Raw genomic sequence first — 23,091 nt, 5'->3', positions numbered from 1 at the left:
TGGTAGAAAAATGAAAAAATACACCTAGTACAGTGCCTTACATACGGTAGGTACTCAATAAAAGTTCAATAAGAGTTCAGATCTTTGAACTGTCATAGAGGGGTAAGTCAAATGCTTTATTCTTAAGTTTTAACAAGTGAGAGGTGGAGAGCTAGATCAAAAATATGATGAGCAATGAATGATTTAGCATGAAAGGAATAGAAAGACTCTAGTAGAGTTAAGCAAAAGACAGAGGCAGAATCCAGAACTACAAAGAAGCCTCAAGAGAAAGCTGTGAAGTAGTAAATGAAGCTTCTAAAATAGTCAAAGGAAGATGCAACTTTGTAGGACTGAAGCCTTAACGGAAAAAATTTCTCACTGAAAGCTAAGAATGGTGAAATTGAATCCATGAAGAAACTTGGAGTATTAGATTCTTCTTTTTCCCCACCTCATACAAAGTGTGTGTTTTTAAAATTGAGGCATTATATACACAAATTGAGGCATTATATACATAATAGTGCATAAATCCCCATGTGCAAGCCTGATAAATTTTTACATACGTACAAACCCACATCAAGATACAGAACATTTCCAGTGCCTCCTACCAGTCAGTAACCCCACCACCACTTCCACCTACCACAAACTGGTCACCATTGATCAGCTTTGCCTGTTTTTGAACATCATGGGATCATACAGAATGTACTGTCTTGTGTCTGGCTTTTTTTTCACTCAACCTTATATTTTTGAGATTCATCCATATTTTTGTGGGCATCAGTAGTCTGCCCCTTTTTACTGCTGGGTAGTACTCCACTATACAAACATACTACAAATTTGCTTATCCATTCTCGTGTGGATGGACATCTGGGTTGTTTCAGTCTTCTGCTATTATGGATAAAGCCGCCATATATGAGCATTACTGTACAAGTCTTTTGGTGGACATAAACACCCATTCTCTTGGGTATATGCCTAGAACAGACTGCCAAGTCACAAGGCAGGCGTGTGTTTAACTACAGTAGATCAGGCCAGTTTTCTAAGGTGGTTATATCGATTTACTCTCCTATTAACGATGCTTAAGAGCTCTCATATAAAGTTATATTTTAAAAAGCTCTTTAACTGAAACACAAGGGCTTTAAGACTTTTTGGTTTTTGTATTGTTTTTTGTTTTTCCATTTTTTAGAGTAGGGGTAACATAAGCAGAGTGCTCACACCTCGGGGGATACACAAGATGATTTCAGGGGGTCTGAGAAGAAAATAGTACAACTTCTATCTTAGTTTCTTATTCTTTCACCTAAAAAGTAAATTTTTACTAATATCCAATACATCAATTAACACTAGTGTGCTTATTTACATAATTATATTTATTCACTTTAGGCATACTGTGACTTATTGCCATTTTTGTGTGCCTGGTTGAGTAGAATTATGGAACATCTACTTCTAACAGAATTCTCGCTAAACGAACAAGTGGCTAAAGGAGTCCTACAAAGATGACACTAATAATGTAAGCACAAGCAAACAAGGAAATGGCCAAGCTGACAGTTCTATTCTATAATATCTCTTTAAAAGATAAAAACTGTGACAATCTAGTCAGATCTCACAAGAAGGAGGCAAAAAAATTCCAAAAATTAGTACTTTTTAAAATATAAACTTAATCTAGTACTATTAATGACATTTTGCCAATAAGAATTTTAAAACATAAAATATCATCTATATCATCTGTCATCCCTATTAGTTTTTTTGTATTTATCTTATAATATATATAATAGTACAAAGTACATGTAGATGTAATTTTAAAGTAAATTTACACATATCAGAGATGCATGCTCTATTTTTCTTTTTTCTTTACCAACAAGGTACACAATCAAAAGCCTTCAGAGGGACTTCCCTGGTGGTTCAGTGGTAAAGAATCCACCTTCCAATGCAGGGGACTCGGGTTCGATCCCTGGTCAGGGAACTAAGATCCCACATGCCATAGGGCAACTAGGCCTGCGCACACGCCACAACTGGAGAGAAGAACTAGAGAGAAGCCCGCATGCCACAGTGAAAGATCCTGCATGCCACAACTAAGACCCTATGCAGCCAAAAATAAAAAATAAATAAAATATTTTTTAAAAATTAAAAAAAAAAAGGCTTCGGAGACTCTTGTTTTAGCATAAGTATTTTTTAGTATTAAGCTAGTTAATCCTTAGGCATAAATGAACTTCTAATTTTTAAAGTCATATACAGCAAGTATACTCCATTAGAAACAGCCAGTTGCTATTTAATGTTAAAATAATATATCTGAAAAGGGAGGAGGACAAGAATCAACTGGGAAGAGGCATAAGGGAACTTTCTTGGGTACTGGTACTGTTCTGTCCCAGTAGGGGCTAGCATTACACCAGTGTATACATTTGTCAACTCACTGAATGGTACATTTAAGGCAAGTGTGTTTCAGTCTATGTAAATTTTACCTCAAAAGGAAAAAAAAGAATCTATTAAAAATATTGACCTCTAGTTAATGAAATACATTCTGGAGTGTCTAGGAGTAAATTATCTGCAACTTACTTTGAAATGCATTAAAAAAAGATGGACTGCTGTATGGATAGAGGGATGGATATGTGAACAAATAGGTGACATAGCTAGTATAACAAAATGTTAAGTGCAGAATCTAGGTGGTAGATATATGGCTGTTCACTATACAATTTTTTAAATTCTCTATATGTTTGAAATTTTTCATGATAAAATGCTGGACAAATAACAAATCTACGTAATAGCTGAAAATTTTAAATAGTGTAGTGATACAGGGGAAAAATTAGAAATTCAAAAAGCAAAACAGATAGGAGCATTCAAGTACTGCTGCTTAGTGCTTTTACATACAATAAATCTGTGAGGTGAGAATTATCCCTATTTTACAGACTAGTAAACTGAAACTTAGATTACAGAACACACCCTGGGCACAGAGTGTGAAGCTCAGCCAAAAGCTGAAACCAACCTGATCAAATTTACTAGATGTCTGAATCCTCTAGGCTCACATTCCGCACAAGGGGATTCCTAGGACCGAAACAAATGTCTTTTCTACAGCAGAGAAGTCACTTCTCCATGCCACGTGGACCAGCTCTGACCATCAGAAAGCTCCTCCCCATAGCGTGAAGAAATGTTTCCTCCATGTTCTCCCTCCTATGTTTCATTCCTTATGGCCATATACTGATAGAATCCCAACATGGCTGGCCTCCGTATCAAGGGATAATATTTGAAATTTAAATAAGTAGGATTCCCCCCCCATACTTGATAATATCATCTACAAAGCTATAGCTAGGTGTAAAGTGGGGATACTATCTCACAGAATTGGGATGAAAATAAAACGAGAACACTGACACATTCAACTGTAACAAAGAGTAGGGACTCAAATATCTTTCTTCTTTTTCTAACCTTTACCTTTCTTTGGAAATTACAACATGCCACTCACTATAAAATATTTTTTAAAAATTAGAGAGACTTAGGTCCTTCCCTTGAGGAGCTCGCGTTAAATGTGAACAGACACACATTTTTTCCCCTGTATTTACTGTATCTTATCTAACAATGTAATTGATTTTATTTCCTCATTTTATTTTCCATTTTGCCTTGGTTTGGAATTATAACTCCTAGGAATTTTATGTACAATTAAATACACAACTATGACTACTTCTGCAGCACTTTTTTGTTTCAGAATTACTACAGGTGGCCAACATATGCAAGCAACATGTTAATGAAATTTTAAGTCTATTTTCTTTTTGACCCTCAGGAGATGTTTTTCAGAGGTAAGATTAAAGAAAGCCATTGTGTTACAAGAAAATGACCAACTGGTGATGCTAACTTTTAATTCACTTTTAACTATGTATAAACATATGTGCTCTATAGCTGTTTATTTCTTACTTGACGAATATACTCAAGGGGTTCCCTAAAGGACTCCTAAAGTAACAAATCTTGCCCCAAAACATTATGGCACTGTAGTAGGAAAAATAACCCATTATTCCACCATGAAAACTTTGCCTTATTTAAGGAAAACCTACAGTTCAGATGTGGAGAAAAGTTATTTGCACAGCCTCACGAAATCTGAATAAGACTTTTTTCCCCTTGAAATCTGAGGTTGTTAGTGTTGGAAGGAATCCTAGAGATGATCATTTTACAGTTGCAGAAACTGATATTCAGACAGTTGAGATGATTAGCTCATAACAGAGCCCAGACCAGATGCCAGGGTCCCCCAATTCCTGACCCAGTGTTCTTTCCATTTTACAATGGCATGACAAACTAAAAACAAAAAAAGTGATTATGTCCATCCATTACTTCAACTTCACTAAATTTCAGTCTGGCCACCCATGATGTCACTTCCTTTTGTGAATGGGTGTATTTGGGGGAGGGGGGAATCTCAGTACCTTCACTTGCATATAATACAACATATTTAGAGCCTGCACTCATATTTATGCCACTATTTCCCATGTCTACTTCTATTCCTCAAGTTTACTAACATAATCTTCAACATGCTTTGACCCTCCTTTTCACTGTTTCTTATTTCAAACAATTAACTGCCAACTGTTATAAAATAAAAGTAAAAGGGATTTATTTTAAGACACAAAGCACACGTTAGTAAAGAACCTAATAAAATTTAATGTTATGTATTACACGCAGATGCTTTCTAGAGAAAGAGCCCAGCGAAAACCCTGCTACACAGAATGAGAGCGCTATTGTGGACTGTTGTGGGAGGCCGAGGATAAGGTCTGGGATCTGACCTAAAACAAACATGGAGGTGAAAAGGCACGAGAAGCTTACAGGACACACCAGCCACTGCCAAGCTGCAAGCTCCCGGCTATTTGGTGTCGGTTTAAAAGAACCATGGGCACCAAGGATGCACGTACCCCAGGACAAGGATAGGGCTGGCGGGGCACCCGGAATCGCGCTCAGGGAAAACTCAACAAGTCTGGATGGCGAAGGATGCAACGAGAGACGGATGAATGACTGCCAAGAGGCTCCTGCTGGCTCTGAATGACCACTACCCCTTTCCAGGATTTGCGCCGCGGGCACCCGCCGGCTCTCCGACAGCCATTTGCACTACGCTCCCCTACGTACCCCGACGTTCGCCCGGGACCGCGGTGTCTACCAACGACCCTGCCCGGAGCGATGGCTCCACTCCAGGCCCGCTTCCCGGCGGCGCGGGCTCCCGGTCACCACCGGCTTTCCGGGAGGAAGGCAGCAGCGGGCCTGCCGGGGCCGGAGCCGCCTTCGAAAGTGGGCGGAAGGATGGCGGCCCTCGCGGGGTGCGGGCGCGGCCCGAAACCCTCGCCTCCGGCGCGGCCCCGTCCTCCGTGCGCAGCGCCGCCCGCGCCCTCAGCCCCGGCCGCAGTCGGCCGCTCGCGGCGGGCTCCGCGCTCCGGGCTGAGGCGATGGGGAAAGGGGGCGGGCGCGCCATCATGAAGGGGAAAATGGTGGGCGGGCGGGCCCGCGCGCGGCCGCCGTACTCACCCGGGCCGGCCAGTGCGGATAGCCCTTCATCTTGGCGAAGACCAGGTCGCCCGCCTTGTACTCGCGGGGCCGCGGACGCGCCATCCCGGCCGCTCCCCTTCCTGGTCGTCCTTGGGCGCCGCGAAGATGCCGGGAGGCCGCCCCCCCGCGGGCCAACAGACTGCGCCGCGCTCCCCGCGGGCCTTGAGCCGGGCGGGCGGGCGGACGAGCGGCCGCTCCGACGAAGGGAAGCGGCGAGGCGGCAGCTGGGGCGAGGGGTGGGCGGGGGGCGCAGCAGGCCCGGCAAATCACCGCCCGGCAGCGGGGGAGGGGAGCCCCCGGCCGCTCGGCTCTCCCCGCGCTGAGGTTCCCCGCTGCCGCCGCCGCGCGCTGCTCACAGGCGCCGCGTCGCCTGCCTCATGCCGCCGCCGCCGCCGGCGGCCTCTTTCCCGGGCTCCCGGGCGCGGCGCGAGCACCGGGCCTCGCGCTTCCTCCGAATTCCTCCTCGGGCAGCGACCGCAAACACGATCTTATTATTGTTCTCGCGCGCGCTCAACATCCCCCCCCCACCACCACTTCCCGCTCCCCACCCCTCCCCTCCAGGGCCGGCCGGTTAATTCCTAGGTACACGGCCGGCTTTCGCGCAGAAACCGAGCGCGCCAGCCCGGCTGCTCGGCGGGCGGGCAGTGGGTGAGTCTTCCCCCAGCACCGAAGCCCGCGCCGGGCGGGCGGGAGCGCCTACTCCAGAGGCCGCCCGCCGCCCGCTCTCTTTTGTTCTTGGCCCGGAGCTGCCAGCCGCAGCCCAGCCAATCACCACCTGGCCGCCCCCCTCCCCACCCGTCCGCGCCACATCGGGGGCGCTCCCACCGGCGTCCCCAATCCCACGGCCACCTCCTGCTGACTGGTCTCCCTCCCGGCTCCCCGCCGCGGGCCGCTTCTGCGAGTGCTCTCGGGTGAGTGGGGTACAAAGGCGCTGCAGGCCGGGGGCCGGCCGCGCGAGGGGACCCGCTACCCAGAGCATCAGGCTGCTGGAAAGAGCACCGCTCTGGAGTCAGCGACCTTGTTGGGGTCTCACCCTAGGCTTGCCCTTCACAATGCGGTGTGACCCACCCAGGGCAAGCTGACCGGAGTCACCGGAGGTTATCTCATTTGCCAAGCGGGACAGTCGGGATTCGAACACGGATCTCCATAACTCCAAAGTCCGGAAGCGGTTATGCTTTTCCATGCGTGGGCCTTATAGGCCTGTAGTTTTGTGAAAGGGACTTATTCTGGCAGGTCACTCGTTTCCAGTCCTGGCAACATTTTGGACAAAGTTTTTTTGAATCTGCCCAATGAATGCTGCCTCTCGCATCATTCTGAAGCTCATCTTTAAGAAATCAGCTGACGCAGCTCCTGAGCGTAACGGACTTTCTGTGGTCCTCATCTTGTCTCCTTGTTTGTGTCTGTCCCCTCTTCTAGGCTTTCTTGCCCTCTCCCCCTTTTATAGAAGCTACAGTTCCTCCCAGCATTTGCCTTCCTCACTTGCTGTGTAGAATTGTGCGTGTGTTTTAACCCCTGCTCGTGTTCCTTTAATGGGGCTTTAAATTCTCTAGGCTTCCTGTGGATTGTTTACTTTAATAGTGCTTAACATTATCTACTAATGCATCTCCTTACTACTTGCATCTGGTGATTTTCCTTTTTAGATATTTACCCTTCCTCACCAGTCCTACAGGTTCACCTTTTCCTGTTTTCTCACTGTAGACTAGTCTAGGTCCTTTTGCCTCTGTTGCAAGAGCCTGTGTAAGTCTTAGTGCCTTCGGGCTGCTATAACAAAATACTGTAAATACTGTAGACTGGGTGACTTGTAAACAACAGAAATTTATTTCTCACAGTTCTGGAGACCGGGAGGTCCAAGATCAAGGCATAGACAATTCATTGGTCTGGTGAGGGCCTGCTTCCTGGTTCACAGAAAATAGTCTTTTCTCTGTGTCCTTACATGGGGTAAGGAGTAAAGGGGAGGAGAGTGAGGGAGCTCTCTGGATCTCTTTTGTAAGAGCACTAATCCCATTGATGAGGGCTCCATCCTCATGATCTAATCACCGCCCAAAGGTCCCACTTCCAAATACATTGGTCATTAGGATTTAACATGAATTTTGGGAGGATACAAACATTCAATCTATAGCAGCCTGCTAATGTGTCTCCCACCTCTAGGACTGCCATGTATACCTGTCATCATGTCATCATGCCCTGCTCATGAACCTGTGAATGGTTCCTATATCCTCTTATGCCAAAACCAGATCCCTCTGACCAGCTGCCAAAGCCCTAGCTGTTGGCTGCTCTCCCCACATGGTCCTGCCTCCCTCTGGGCACAAATTAGAGATAGGGGAGAGGAGAGAAATGAGAGGGGAAAGGTGGTCAGTTGGAAGCCATGGGAGGACTTTAAATAGGGGAGGGGCACGATCATAGTTTGGGTTTAGACAGATTATTCTGGGGGCCTGGGTGGAGGTGGATTTGAGGGTGAGAGTCTGGAGGCAGGAGCTCAGCTGGCGGGTGGGGGGCTCTCTCCAGAAGAGAGAAGACAAGGGCTGAGACAGGTCTTGCTGACTCACTGAGCAGTATGTAGCAAGGAAGAAGGAGGAGTCAAAAACTCTTCCCTGGCCTCTGGCTTAAGCAATGGGATGATTAGTTTTTTGTTGTTTGTTTGGTTTTTTTTGCGGTACGTGGGCCTCTCACTGGTGTGACCTCTCCCGTTGCGGAGCACAGGCTCCGGACACGCAGGCTCAGTGGCCATGGCTCATGGGCCCAGCTGCTCCGCGGCATGTGGGATCTTCCTGGACCCAGGCACGAACCCGGGTCCCCTGCATCGGCAGGCGGACTCTCAACCACTGCGCCACCAGGGAAGCCTGGGATGATTAGTTTTTTTTTTTTTTTTTTTTTTTTTGGGATGATTAGTTTTGACATTCACTGAGATGAGGAAATCCATGAAGAATGGGCAATTTGGAGATGAGATCATGATTGGTTTTGTGTGTTGAGATTTCCCGGGGTATCCAGAGAGAGATGCTTTAGTGGAGAGCTGAATACACAGCGTAGGGAGAGTGGTCAAGGTAGAACATAGAGACCTGAGTGACTTCAGTAGATAAGTGGTGGCTGAAACCATGAGGGAGGTTCCTAGGAGACCGTGTAGAATGTAAAAAGCAGTGGTGAGGAAGGAGCCAGGTAACACCAACATTTAAGGGTCAGGCAGAAGAAGACGAGGAGTGTGGTCCTGTAGGAACCAAAGAATTAAAGAATTTCCAGAAGGAGGGAGATGTCCAGATACATGCCACAGGGAGGTCAAGTTAAGATAAGGGAGGCGATGGCTCCATTTAATCTGGTGATTGAGAAGTATTTGGTGTCCTTGTTGGGAACTGTGTCACTGAAATGGTGATGAGAAGAAACCAGAGAGCAGTGGCTTGAGATGGGAATGAAAGGTGAACATGTGGAAGCAGGAAGTGTAGACAGCTCTTTCCCAGCGGTGGAGAAGGAATAGCCCAAAAGCATGCCAGGAGAGTTTTTCTGTTGTGATTATTTGGCTGGATTTTAAAGATTGGAGAAATTTGAGTTTGTTATTAGGAGAAGGAGCCAGTAGAGTGGTTGAAGACAGAGTCCAAAGAAGGGACACTTGATGGGGGTTTGGTTATATCGATACTGTGGAGATTTCTCCCAGTCTAGGCTTTGGTTTCAGGTTTTTAATTGAGCCTCGGCCTGACTGCTCAGCACACATTTTCTGCCTGCCTCTCCTGCCGTACCAAGTCACACTTAATGACACACGCATGTGGGATCCCCTTATAGGCTCCCTCTGACTGGTCATCGGGAATCTCCTAATGTGCTTGGCTAAGAGCCCATCTGTTTTGCAGCCAGGTTGGATGCAGACCACCTTGTCAACACAGTTTTGCCAGGGATGAAGCATTGCTCTGTGGCTTTCACTGCAGACAGAGCTTTCAGACTGGGTCCTCCGCTTTTATGCAAAGGATTGTTCCTATGGCTATTCCAGAACAATGCTCTACTCAAATATTTAACAGATAATAAGTAACCCTTTAGAGATACCACTAAGACCATTAAAAGAATCTGATGTATTTTATTTTAATCAATGTGGCCCCAAGAGCTGGTCTATTTGCTATGTCAAAATAGAATACATTAATTTTACCTGAAAATTGAAAGGATCTCCATTCACAAATGGTGATAATATCAACTTCCTTTGATCACCTGATTTCAGCATCCTCAAATCCCGATGGGCTACTACATCTCCCTGCCCTTGGCTACCTGATCTATTTTTTGCCACTCCTTACACATCCACACACGTTGTCAACCCTGTCCTGTTTTCAACCTTCCCCTTTCATATCTTGGCTCAGCTTACTGAAAAAACTCTTTTAACAGTTCCTTCAAATCTTGCCTCCCAATTCAACCATTCCACGATGCTTCAATTACCTACAATCTATTCCTCCACCCAAAATTATATATGAGATTATATATCTAAAGCACTTGGAACAGTGCCTGGCACATACTAAGTACTCATTAAATGTTAGTTTATATTGTTGTCTTTGTTGTTAACATGGTGTGGTGAAAAGAATTATGGAAAAGGAGTTGGGAAAATTTGGTGTTACACACACACTCGGTATGTCAGAAGGGCACTCCCTGGACTTTGCCTCAGAGTTCATTTCTATTACTTTTGCCACTAGGGTTATCTCTCAAATATCCTTTGACCCAGTCCCAGAAGAACTGGTCTCATATTCTTTGAAAGAGAAAGGATCATAAGATATTGACACCTTTGTGACAGTCAAATAGAAGGACTCTAATATACTACTTGTGGTGAGAGAGGGAACTCCCACCTTAGTGTGAGCACCAGGAAGTTCTAGGTTGGCAAAAGGCATCATAAACTCAGCATCAGCCACGATGGGGCAGGGTAGGGGTCAAAGGTTGGGGTCAGCATTGCTGGAGGGAGGGTGGGTAACGGCAGCAACTGTACTCAGGCCACAATGTATAGAAACAGAGAGCCCCCCAATAATAACCCTAGATGCATATTAATGTTCTCTGAAGACATACTTGAGTCACCTGGATCTTATTTGGGGAAGGAAAGGGATATTGTTTAGGTCCTGGGAATTTTCCTCCCTGATACTGACAGTCCAAGGCTGTTTCTATTAAGACTGTTCTCATTCTTCTGCCTTCACTGTCCTGTCTCAGGCTGAGAAACAAACTGGAGAATTTTAGTGAGTTATCAGCTATTTGGGAGAAGAGGTGATTCAATATGTAGAAAGTACTAAAGACGAAGAATTTGCAAATTTAGCGACCACTTTGGCTAGTATTGTTCCAATATTTGTGTAAATGCTGCTGAAGAGAGCCTTGGATCAACAGTTAGCATTCATTTCTTCATTGATTGATTGAACAAATATTTGTCAAATACTGCTATGTGTCAGCCATTGTTCTAGGACTAGAAGTCATGGACAAGAAGGAGGATGGTGAGGGAATCAAAAACATGTCAGATGAAGTAGTGTTGCAGGAGTTACGAGAGGCCAGTGTATCTAATGGTATCCATCTGAAGGGCTGCTGTGTGGAGTGAAGGATGTGGGAGAAATGATGCGTTGCTAGCTCTAGCCCTAGCCATTGTGAGGCGTAGTAACTTCCACTTTCACCCTCTTGGAACCCTGGCCCACCGTGTAAATACAGTAAGTCCCCTACATACAAATGAGTTCTGTTCCTGGAGCGCGTTCAGAAGTCCAATCTGTCCGTAAGTCCAAAAAAGTTAGCCTAGGTACCCAGCTAACACAACCGGCTCTATAGTACTGTACCGGAATAGGTTTATCATACTTTACACAAAAAATACATAAAAAACAAACAAGCACAAAAAATAAAGAAAACATTTTGACTCTTACAGTACAGTACCTTGAAAAGTACAGTAGTACAGTACAAGAGCTGGCATCCAGGGGCTGGCATTGAGTGAGTAGGCAAGAAGAGTTACTGACTGGAGGAGGGCGAGGAGGTGGGAGATGGTAGAGCTGAAGGATCGTCAGCAATAGGAGATGGAGGGCGAGCTGTGATGTCACTCACTCCTGACGTTGCTGGCACAGGTTCTGGTTCCTTGCTGGAACCAGGTGCACGCTTGCGTCTTTGAAATTTCACAACTTGAAGGGGAGTTACTGTAATTACAAATACCCTGCTGGTATGGAAGGGGAAGGGGCACGTGGAGAGAGACAGGCCCTGGAGAATGAAAGATTACAGAGAGGGAGAGAGAGAGACACACCTAGACGGCCCCCAACTCTTCTGATCTCCCTACTTAATTAAGGTGCCAGACATGTGAGTGTAGCCATCTTGGGTCCTCCAACCCCTGTAAGCTACAGGCAGTCCTTACTGAGCCTGGCTCAAATTGCAGAATCATGTGCAAGTAAATGGTGATGATTGTTTTAAGCCACACAATTTGGGGATGGGTTGTTATGTAGCCACAGATAACTGAAACAGGGTTTAATTAGCAGATTAGATACAGCTAAAGAGAGCTTGTGATCTGGAAGATAGGTCAAAAGGAAAGATATTCAGACATAAGCCCAGAGAGATTAAAGGAAGGAAAAAACAGAAAAGAATGTAGTATAGCCACACCAGCTTTCTATTGGTTAGTATTTCTAAGGTATTTTCTATCTGTGAGATATGGTGAGAAAGTCTAATATGAAGTCTCAAATGTTGAGGGGAGAGAGAGAAAATGGGATAGAAGCAGTATTTGTAGCCATGATGGCCAAGAATTTTCTAAAACTGATTAAAGTTATCAAGGCATGGATTAAAAAGTATTTTGAATGATGAATTACTTGGGTTATATATATGGAGAAATAAAAATTCACAAAAAGTGAGATGAGGTGCATGGAATAAAAAGGCCCTAGATCCCAAGATAGTACAGAAAGTGGGGAAAACATATTACATTTTAATAATTTAAAGATTCATGTCATGATCTGTAGGATAACAACTAAAAGAATAATAAAAAGAATTCTCAACTAATGGGTGCAATAACAAAATAGTAAAATAATACAGAACCCAAAAAGGTAAGAAAGAAGAGAAAAAGGACATAGAATAGTGGATTAAATATGAGATAAATATTCATAATTATTTTAACCCAAAAATATCAGTGATCACATTAAAGGTAAAAGGAACAAATACTCCAATTACAATTAAAAGTTTGTAAGACTGGATTAAAAAGACATTGGCGTTATGCTTTCAAGAGATGTACCGTAAGAGTACTGAAAGTAAAATGATTAACAACAACAAAAAAACCCTTGCAAATATCAATAGAAATGGCTTTACTAACATCAGACAAAATAGACTTTACAACCCAAAGCATTACTATAGATGAGTGGCTCTCAAGTAGGAGCGATTTTGCCCTCCAGTGGACATTTGGGAATGTCTAGACTTTTTTTTTTTTTAACATTTATTTATTTGCCTGTGCCGTTTTTTTTTGTGGGGGGGGGGGTTCGTTGGGTCTTTGTTGCTGCCCGCGGGCTTTCTCCAGTTGTGGCGAGTGGGGACTACTTTTCATTTTGGTGAATGGGCTTCTCATTGGTGTGGCTTCTCTTGTTGTGGAGCACAAGCTCTAGGTGCGCGGGCTCAGTAGTTGCGGCACACGGGCTTAGTTGCTCCGTGGCATGTGGGATCTTTCCGGACCAGGGATCGAACCTGTTTCCCCTGCATTGGCAGGTGGATTCTTAACCACTGAGCCACCAGGGAAGTCCCAGTGCCAGGTCTTAGTTGTCACATGCTGGATCTTCGTTGCCGTGAGCAGGATCTTCCTTGCAGCATGTGGGATCTAGTTCCCTGACCAGGGATTAACCCCTGGACCCCCTGCATTGGGAACTTGGAGTCTTAACCACTGGACCACCAGGGAAGTCCCTATTCATATAGTTTTGATTGTCATGGGTAGGGTCGGGATGCTACTGGCATCTAGTGGGTAGACAACAAGGATACTGCTAAACATCCTACCGTGCACAGGACAGCACCACCATACCCACTCAACAAAAGAATTCTCCTGCCCAATACGTCAATAGCACCACAGTTGAGAAATGCTGCTATAAAGGGACATTACATAAAAATAAAAGGGTAAATTCACCAGAAAAAAATCAAAAGCTTAACGCATACGCTAATAACATTGCCCTAAAATATATAAAGCAAAAAGTTTACAGAACTACAAGGAGAAGACACAAATCCACATTTATGGTGGGATATTTCAACAAAATTCTCTTAGGGACTGATAGAAGTGGACAAAAAAAAAAGAATAAGAATGTATGTGATTTATCAAAAATCTACAAACAATAAATGCTGGAGAGGGTGTGGAGAAAAGGGAACCCTCTTGCACTGTTGGTGGGAATGTAAATTGATACAGCCACTATAGAGAACAGTTTGGAGGTTCCTTAAAAAGCTAAAAATAGAACTACAATATGACCCCACTACTACTGGGCATCCCACTACTGGGCATATACCCAGAGAAAACCATAATTCAAAAAGAGTCATATACCACAATGTTCGTTGCAGCTCTATTTACAATAGCCAGGACATGGAAGCAACCTAAGTGTCCATCGACAGATGAATGGATAAAGAAGATGTGACACATATATACAATGGAATATTACTCAGCCATAAAAAGAAACGAAATTGAGTTATTTGTAGTGAGGTGGATGGACCTAGAGTCTGTCATACAGAGTGAAGTAAGTCAGAAAGAGAAAAACAAATACCATACGCTAACACATATATATGGAATCTAAAAAAAAAAAGTTCTGAAGAACCTAGGGGCGGGACAGGAATAAAGATGCAGACGTAGAGAATGGACTTGAGGACATGGGGAGGGGGAAGGGTAAGCTGGGATGAAGTGAGAGAGTGACATGGACTTATATATACTACCAAATGTAAAATAGATGGCTAGTGGGAAGCAGCCGCATAGCACAGGGAGATCAGCTCGGTGCCTTGAGACCACCTAGAGGGGTGGGATAGGGAGGGTGGGAGGGAGATGCAAGAAGGAGGAGATATGGGGATATATGTATATGTATAGCTGATTCACTATGTTATAAAGCAGAAACTAAAACACCACTGTAAAGCAATTATACTCCAATAAAGATGCTTAAAAAAAAAAGAATGTATGTGATTTAAGTAACGTAAGTAATAAACACAATCTTATTGATATATTTAGAACACAGTACCAAATATCTATAGAATACACATTTTCAAATATATATGTAACATTTACCAAAACGTACCATATGCTGGTTCTTAGAGTTAATCCCGACAACTTCCAAAGGATAAAATTAGGCATGGTGTGTTCTCTGCCCACAGTGGAATTAAGCTGTGAAGTCAGTAACAAAAAGAAAACTTGGAAATTCCAAAATATTTGGAAATTAAACAATATTTTTAGTGTCTAATTTTCAATAACCCATGAGTCAGGAAATTACAATGGAGATCAAAATATATTTTGAAGTGAATAATATTGGAAACACAATGTATCTAAACTTGTGAGATGAAGTTAAAGCTGTGTAGAGAGTCTTAAATGCATATACCAGGGGGAAAAGGATGAAAAGCAATGATCTCAAGCATTCATCTCAACAACTTAGGAAAAGAACATAAAGGTAAACCCAAAAAAGGAGAAGGAAGGAAATAACAAAAAGCAGAAGTTAATAAACCATAAAAATATATCACAGGATAAACAAAGCTTGTTTTCTAAAGGGCTAATAAAATGGATAAGCCTCTGTCAAGACTGATCAAAAGAAATAGCGAAAGAACAAATAACAAATGAGAAATGAAAAGGGGGACATCACTTCAAGTTCTACAGATATTTAAAATAATAAAAAAGTCATTGCAGACAACTTTGTGCTGTTACATTTGGAAATTTAGACGAAACTGACAACATACTAGGAAAACACTTCTTACCAGAATTCAAACAAGAAGAAAGAGAACTGTGACTAGTCCTAAATGTACTACCGAAAGAAATTCCATCTGTAAGTGAAATCTGCCCCCAAAGAAAATTCCAGGCCCAGATGGCTTCACTAATATATTACACCAAACATTTTAGGAAGAAATAGTGCCAATTCACAGAAACTCTTTCAGAGAATAGAAAAAGAGAGAAGACTGGAAAGTTGTTTTATGAGGCCAGCACAATCTTAATATCAAAATCTGACAAGTATATAATACAAGAAAGGAAAACTATATACCAGTCACTCTCACAATACAGATAAAAAAATCTCAACCAAAATGTCAGCAAACCAAATGCTGGTATACATAAAAAGAATAATATATCATGACAAATTTGAATCTAATCCAGAGTGCAGATTGTTTAACATTGAAAATTAATGTCATTCACAACATTAATATAGTAAAGGAGAAAAATCACATGATCCTTTTAAGAAATTCAGGAAAAGTGATAAAATTCAGCATATATTTTTAAAGCAACAGCAAACTAGGAATAGATAGGCACTTTCTTAATAGAATAAAGGGTATATACAAAAATCTATAACAAACATCATACTTAATGGTGAAACATTGAAAATTTTCCCTATGACTGTGAACAAGGCAAGGATATCTGCTATAACACCTTCTGTTCACGATTGTACTAGATTCTTTAGCTTATGAATTAAGGTAAAGAGAAAAAACAGGGACTTCCCTGGTTGACACAGTGGCTAAGAATCTGCCTGCCAATGCAGGGAACAAGGGTTCCAGCCCTGGTCCGGGAAGATCCCACATGCTGCGGAGCAACTAAACCCATGTGCCACAACTACTGATCCTGTGCTCGAGAGCCCGCAAGCCACAACTTCTGAAGCCCATGCACCTAGAGCCCATGCTCTGCAACAGGAGAAGCCACTGCAATGAGAAGCCCGCATGCTACAACGAAGAGTAGCACCTGCTCACCGCAGGTATAGAAAGCCTGCGCACAGCAATGAAGACCCAACGCAGCCAAAAATAAATAAATAAAATAAATAAATTTATAAAAAAAGAAAAAAAAACGAAGTATGAGGATTGGAAAAGAATAAATGTACTGTTATTTGCAGATGACATAATTATGTATGTACTAAGTCTAAAAGAACCTATAGATAAACTGTTAGAATTAATAAGTGAATTCAACAATGTCACCAACAAAAGGTCAATATAGAAAAATGATCAATTGCATTTCTATACACCAGCAATAAACAATTAGAAAATGAAATTTTAGAAATGCTATCATTTTCAATAGCATCAAAAACACCAACTGCTTAGGAATAAATTTCATGAAAGATTTGTTAGAACTTTGCACAGAAACTATATTATTTAGAGAATTTAAAGAAGAACTAAATAAATGAAGAGATATACCATTTTCATAAATTGGAAGACTCAATATCATAAATGTGTTATTCCTTCCCAAGGTGATGTATGGAATCTAATTAAACCAAATTAAAATCCCAACAATTTTTTTGGGGGGGGGTGAAAATTGACAAGCTGCTTCTAAAACATGTATAAAATGCAAGGAGGTAACAATAGCCAAGACAACACTAAAGAAGTGAGTAAAAAGACAAACCACACAGAGTGTGAGAAAATATTTGCAAGACATGTAATCAACGAGGGGCTTGTATTCAGAAAATACAAAAAACGCCTACAGATCAATAAAAGGAACAATCCAAAAGAAAGATGTTTAAAAATCTTGAACAAGCACTTCACAAAAGATGTTAGGCCTATGGAAGAAAAAAAAATGAAAAGCTTCTCAAATCATTAGGTATCAGAGAAATGCAAATTAGAATAATAATGAAATACCACTATCTTCCTAAGAGAATGGCTAAAATTAAAAGCACAAACAATTCCATGTGTCGGCAAGAATGTGGAGTAATTGAAACTCTCAAACACTGCTGGCAGAAGTATAAGTTGGTATAACCAATTTGGAAAATAATTTATCATTATTTTACTGAAGTTGAATATATTTACTAAAGTTTAATATAAAGTAATTCACTCCGTAGGCATATAAATGTGAACATAAGTACAACAAAAGTCATGTACAAGGGTTTTCTTAGAAGTGTTATTCATAATAGTTAAAACATGGAATAAGTCCAGATCTTCATCAACACTAGAATGGATAAATAATGGAACAGTCATATAATAGAATAATTTATGGGATGCAATACCCATAAATACCATAAATACTACCACATGTAATAATATGGATTAATCCTATAAACATAATGTTGAACAAAAGTAGCCAGGCACATGAAAGAATAAGTACTATGAGATTCCATTCACAAAAAGTTCAAAAGTTATCCATGGTATTAGAAGTCAGGATAGTGGTTATCTTTAGGAAGGAAGATGGAGATAATAATTGGGAATGGGCACAGGGGACTTTTGGGTGCTGGTAATGTTCTGTTTTTCCACCTGGGGGGTGTTTACACAGGTGTGTTCACTTTATGATAATCACGCTGTACACATGGTAGGCATGTTTCTTCACATCTTTATAATTGTTATACTTGAATAAAGTTTATTTCAAATTAAAAATTGGTGGACTATGGCTTAAAAATTCTGAAATCAACTCCATGTACATGCTTTTATGTCTAATGTTTGCTTTCCTTGACAAATCCCTAAAGGATAAAGAGGATTTCTGACTTTCAAAGTGACTTCAGGAAAGGGAGATAATTCTTAGAAAGTATACAGAGTCCTTTCCAGATCATCAAGGACCACTTACCAATAAAGTTTGAACTTCTCAAGAAGAGAGACTATTTCATTTACTTCTGTATGCCCAGCACCTATCACAAGGTCTGACCTAGCTTTAGGCCAGGGATGGCAAATAGATTTCACTAACTGTGCCAACTCCAAATTATTAATAATGGCTACCTGGAACACCATGTAGGAGAATGTATATTGAAACTGCGTCCAGGATCAGTGGGAAAGATTCTGTGTTCAGTTAGCAGTGTCTGCCATATGTACCAGATAAAAAATGATGGCACACACAACACGTACCTGTCATTTGTGGCTTAAAGAGGCCACAACCATGGGATCTTGGTTGATGATGCAGAGCACTCAATTAAGAGAATTGTTTGCCCAGGAACTCACCATAGGACCAAAGGCTTTTAAGCTAATAATGGATGATATTAGAGAAAAGTCAGTGAATCAATCTGTAGAAATAATTACTGTGGAGGAAGTAAGTTTTGATGGGAAGAAAAATAATAGTAAAGGATGTTGGCAGTAAGTCAACGTGAAATGTAAAGGGAATCAGAAATAGTACTTATGACCTCCAGTGTCTACACATCAACTTTTCCCAAACAAATACTGCTTTTTTAGGATATTCACAAGCAGGTTTCCTAACATTTGTGAGACCCAGGCCAATAGTGTAAATTGAAGCCAGGTATCATACAAAAATATTTAGAAGTTAAAAGTCAAGCTAACATACTGTTAGATAAAATATGTTCTGCCCACTTACTTTGGCAAGCGTACTTTCAAAATGATAAAACTGAAAAATGTGTAAGCAGCTATAATCTTTATGTGATTGAAACATGGCAAAAATCAAAGATGATGGATATAATAATTATCGTGCAGGTCTTCCTGTTCTGTTGATGGTCCAGTGATGTTTGGGTGAGTAATAAATTAAAGGTATACATGGTTAATCAATTGTTTATACATTTACTCCATAACATTTATTTTCCTGCCTTCATTTCAGCAAAATCAAGATTTCCATAACATGCATTTTATTGATAATGATGTCAATTTGACATTACTAATGTCTGTAATATAACACTGTAGTTCTTGGATGATTTAAAAAAATTTTTAAATTATTTCAATTTGGAGAAATGTTGCTCTGGTGGGGCAGTAACAACTATAATTGCCAATATTCTCAAAGCAATACCTACATTTGGAAAGAAACCAAGAATTCTACATATTTTATATATCATGTATATCATGATATGCAACAATGGGGTTGCATATATAAAATGATTATTACAGAATATAAAAATATTTTAATTTCCTCATATACTGTTAATATTTATTATGATTTTTATCATCTTCTAAAGGAATATCTGTATACATATAGTATTTATTCAGTTATTTTCAAATATTTTTCAATGTTGAAATATTCTATAGAAAACCGGAATAGCAGTATCTTGCTTCATTGGTGCAAATTTCTCTTTAAAAGAAGACTACTTACTTCTTGATTTAATTTGACCAGAAAGGGGTCTCCACAGAATTAGTTTTAGGATCATTTGTAAGTAAATCCTCTCCTTCAGAATCAAGCAAAGTGTCTGTTTCCATGTTCTGATATCCTACTATTTTATTGGACTATCACTTTTTTTGCATATTTCATATGTAGCTTCTTTTGATTTAGAAAAACATGTTCTCAAAAAATTAAAAGCATTAATCCTTTTAAAAGTGAAATAGTTTTAAAAAATAAACTTCTGCTAATACTTTTAGTAGCAAGCAACAGTTTATACCAAATAACTGGATAATGCAAATTCAAAATTATTCTAATTTTCCAACAAATACCATGATTTGTTTTTCATCTGAGGATTTTCTGTGATTTCACTGAACTCTTTTTGGGCATTTCATATCTTGTCTAAATTAAGTCTAATAGACTTAACAACATTCAGCTGGATATAATTAGTGTCCTAGAATGGATGTAAGGTCACAGCTTATATATATTTTCATCAATATTGTTCTATCTTTGGGCAGACCTAGAAAAACTGTAAGGGAGGAAAAAAACTATGCCTCTGTCTTTTTCAGTTCTGTGACTGGGGCCTGAGAATTAAACTGACAAAGACAGATTAACGAAAGGAAAGGCACACAAATTTTATGTGATGTTAGTATTTTAATCTTTACATGCATGGAGGCCTTCATAGAAAAGCAATTAGGACCCCGAACAAGCAGTTAGACCCAGGAGCTTGTATACCATGTTAACAAAGAACAATCAATGCAGAGAAGTGACAAGTCAAAGGAAAAGGGGTTTGGGCTTCTACGGGTGGTAAATTATGGGAAGGGAGGAAACTAATGGAAGATAATGATGATTTTAGTAAGATTTGTTTGTCAGCACCCATCTTGGTGCTGACTTTCTGTCTCCAGTAATAAGAATCGTTTTCCTCCTGGTATAGGAGAGGGGAAGGGGAACACCTTCACAAAGGGAAACTTATGACCTGCTTTTAGGGAAAAAGCTTTTTTTTTTTCATTTGCACCTTCTTAATTGCCTTCAGCTCAAAATAATCCTTATGCCAAAGAGGCATATTTTGAGGTGGCATCTTCTGATCTCCTACAATATTATACATAACCTTTGAACTGTTTCCAAGTATGTCTCTTACCAGAACAGATGAGGCCCCATCTTTTAATATTAAATTCGAACAATATGCCATATATGGCACAAAAAATACGTCTATATCCAGGGCCAAAATTCTGGCTTATCCACCCTTTTCTTAACTGTTAGTACCCTTGACAGTTTTTTGCCAGCTTTATTGAGATATAACATTGTGTACGTTTAGGTTCATAATGTGATGATTTAATATACATGTATATAGTGAAATAATTACCACAATAATGTTGGTTAACACAACCGTCACCTCATGTAGTTACCATTTCTATTAACACATATATGTGGAATCTAGAAAAACGGTATAGATGAACTTATTTGCAAAGCAGAAATAGAGACACATATAGAGAACAAACGAATGGTTACCAGTGGGGGAGGGATGGATTGGGAGATTGGGACTGACATATATACACTACTATGTATAAAATAGATAACTAATGAGAACCGACTATATAGCACAGGGAACTCTACTCAATGCTCTGTAGTGACCTAAATGGGAAGGAAATCCAAAAAAGAGGGAATATATGTATATGTATAACTGATTGACTTTGCTGTACAGCAGAAACTAACACAACATTGTAAAGCAACTATACTCCAATGTAACAACAAAAAAAGATTTGCTCTCTTGGCAACTTTCAAGTATATAATTCAGTACTGTTAATTATAGTCACCATGCTGTGCATTAGATTCCCCAGAACTTACCCATCTTATAACTGGAAGTTTGTACCTGTTGACCACCATCATCCATTCCTGGTACCCTGGCGACCACCAATCTACTCTCTGTTCCATAAGTTTAGTGTTTCTAGTTTCCATATATGAGATCAGACAGCACAATTGACGCTTGAACAGTCTAGGAGTTAGGGGTGCTGACTCTCCTCACAGTTGAAAACCTGCATATAACTCATAGCTGGCCCTCTGCATATGTGGTTCCTCCATATTCACAGTTCCAAATCTGCAGATTCAACCAACCTCCGATTGTGTAGTACCATAGTATTTACTATTGGAAAAAATCTGATTATAAATGGACCCATGCCGTTCAAACCCACGTTGTTCAAGGGTCAACTGTATTTTTTTTTCTCTGTCTGACATTTCACTTAGCATAATACCCTCAAGTTTTATCCATGTTGTTACAAATGGCAGAATTTCCTTCTTTTTTATGGCTGAATTATATTCCATTTATATATATATATATATATATATATATATATATATATATATAAAACAAAAGAAGAACAGGGAATTCCCTGGCGGTCCAATGGTTAGGACTCTGTGCTTCCATTGCAGGGGCCACGCGTTTGATCCCTGGTTGGGGAACTAAGATCCCAAAAAAGAAGAGCTGAGTGTTTTGCCCACCATCCAGTTTTACAAAGATTAACCCACTGTAGTCGCTGACTGACAGTGCACCCTGTGCTTCAGACAGAGGAAATTAAAGGCGATAAGAGGATGCTCTGTGCTTTGGACAAGCAGACCCCTTAGATAGTTAGATGTATCTCAGGAAGAATTTTAATGAACCCAGCTTCTTGCATCTTCCCATACATAGAAAAGCACTAAAATCATTAACTTGTGGTATCTTCTCTTTGTGACTAGTGGCAAGCTTTTACAAAGATGTATGCTTGGCTGAGTGTATTCCCCAGCAAAAAAAAAAAAAAAAGAGTCATATATAAACTAGGCTTCTACCACCTCTTCAGAGCAGTTTCTCAGAACCCTCTTCAGATCTCCCAGGCTATAGTTAGTCCTCAGCAAGTTTAACTCACAACTCTTGCATTGTGCATTTTTCTTTCAGTCGACAACATACCACACACACACGCACACACACACACACCCCCCACATTTTCTTTATCCATTCATCCATTGATGGATGGGAACTTAGGTTGTTCCATATCTTGGCTACAGTGAATGATGCTGCAATGAACACATGAGTTCACATATGAGAGAGTGACTTTATTTCCTTTAGATATAATACCCAGAAATGGGACTGCTGATCATATGGTAACTCTATTTTGAATTTTTTGAGGAACCTCCATACTGTTCTCCATAGTGGCTGCACCAATTTACATTCCCACCAACAGTGCACAGGCTTCCCTTTTCCCCACATTCTTGCCAACACTTGTTGTCTCTTGTCTTTTTGAGAATAGCCATTCTCACAGGTGTGAGGTGATATCTCACTGTGGTTTTGATTTACATTTCCCTGATAATTAGTGATACTGAGCACCTTTTCTTCTATCTGTTGGCCATTTGTATATCTTCTTTGGAAAAACAGCCCTCAACAATTTTTGACATTACTTACATAATTTATATAAAACCAAAATATTATTTTATTTAATTTTATTTATTTATTTTTGGTTGCGTTGGGTCTTTGTTGCTGCGCACAGGCTTTCTCTAGC

At 40.8% G+C, this 23,091-nt stretch overlaps 1 protein-coding gene and 1 long non-coding RNA gene across 2 annotated transcripts in view; one reads left to right on the top strand and one right to left on the bottom strand.

Annotated features, from left to right (window-relative positions):
• Positions 1–5,956, bottom strand: part of HDGFL3 (HDGF like 3) — a 77,711-nt gene extending 71,755 nt beyond the window's left edge. Inside the window, exon 1 of the mRNA XM_032622155.1 lies at positions 5,452–5,956. Within this exon, the coding sequence (XP_032478046.1) occupies positions 5,452–5,535 (84 nt within the window). The 5' untranslated portion in view covers positions 5,536–5,956. The remainder of the gene's footprint in view (positions 1–5,451) is intronic.
• Positions 5,957–6,144: 188 nt separating this feature from the next.
• The window catches only part of LOC116748778, a 31,336-nt gene continuing 14,389 nt past the window's right edge, over positions 6,145–23,091 (top strand). The window contains exon 1 of the long non-coding RNA XR_004348366.1: positions 6,145–6,383. This is a non-coding gene — a long non-coding RNA (uncharacterized LOC116748778). The remainder of the gene's footprint in view (positions 6,384–23,091) is intronic.

The sequence above is a fragment of the Phocoena sinus genome, chromosome 2, assembly GCF_008692025.1.
Source record: "Phocoena sinus isolate mPhoSin1 chromosome 2, mPhoSin1.pri, whole genome shotgun sequence".
Lineage (NCBI taxonomy): Eukaryota > Metazoa > Chordata > Mammalia > Artiodactyla > Phocoenidae > Phocoena > Phocoena sinus.
This window is presented reverse-complemented; position numbering and strand designations above follow the sequence as displayed.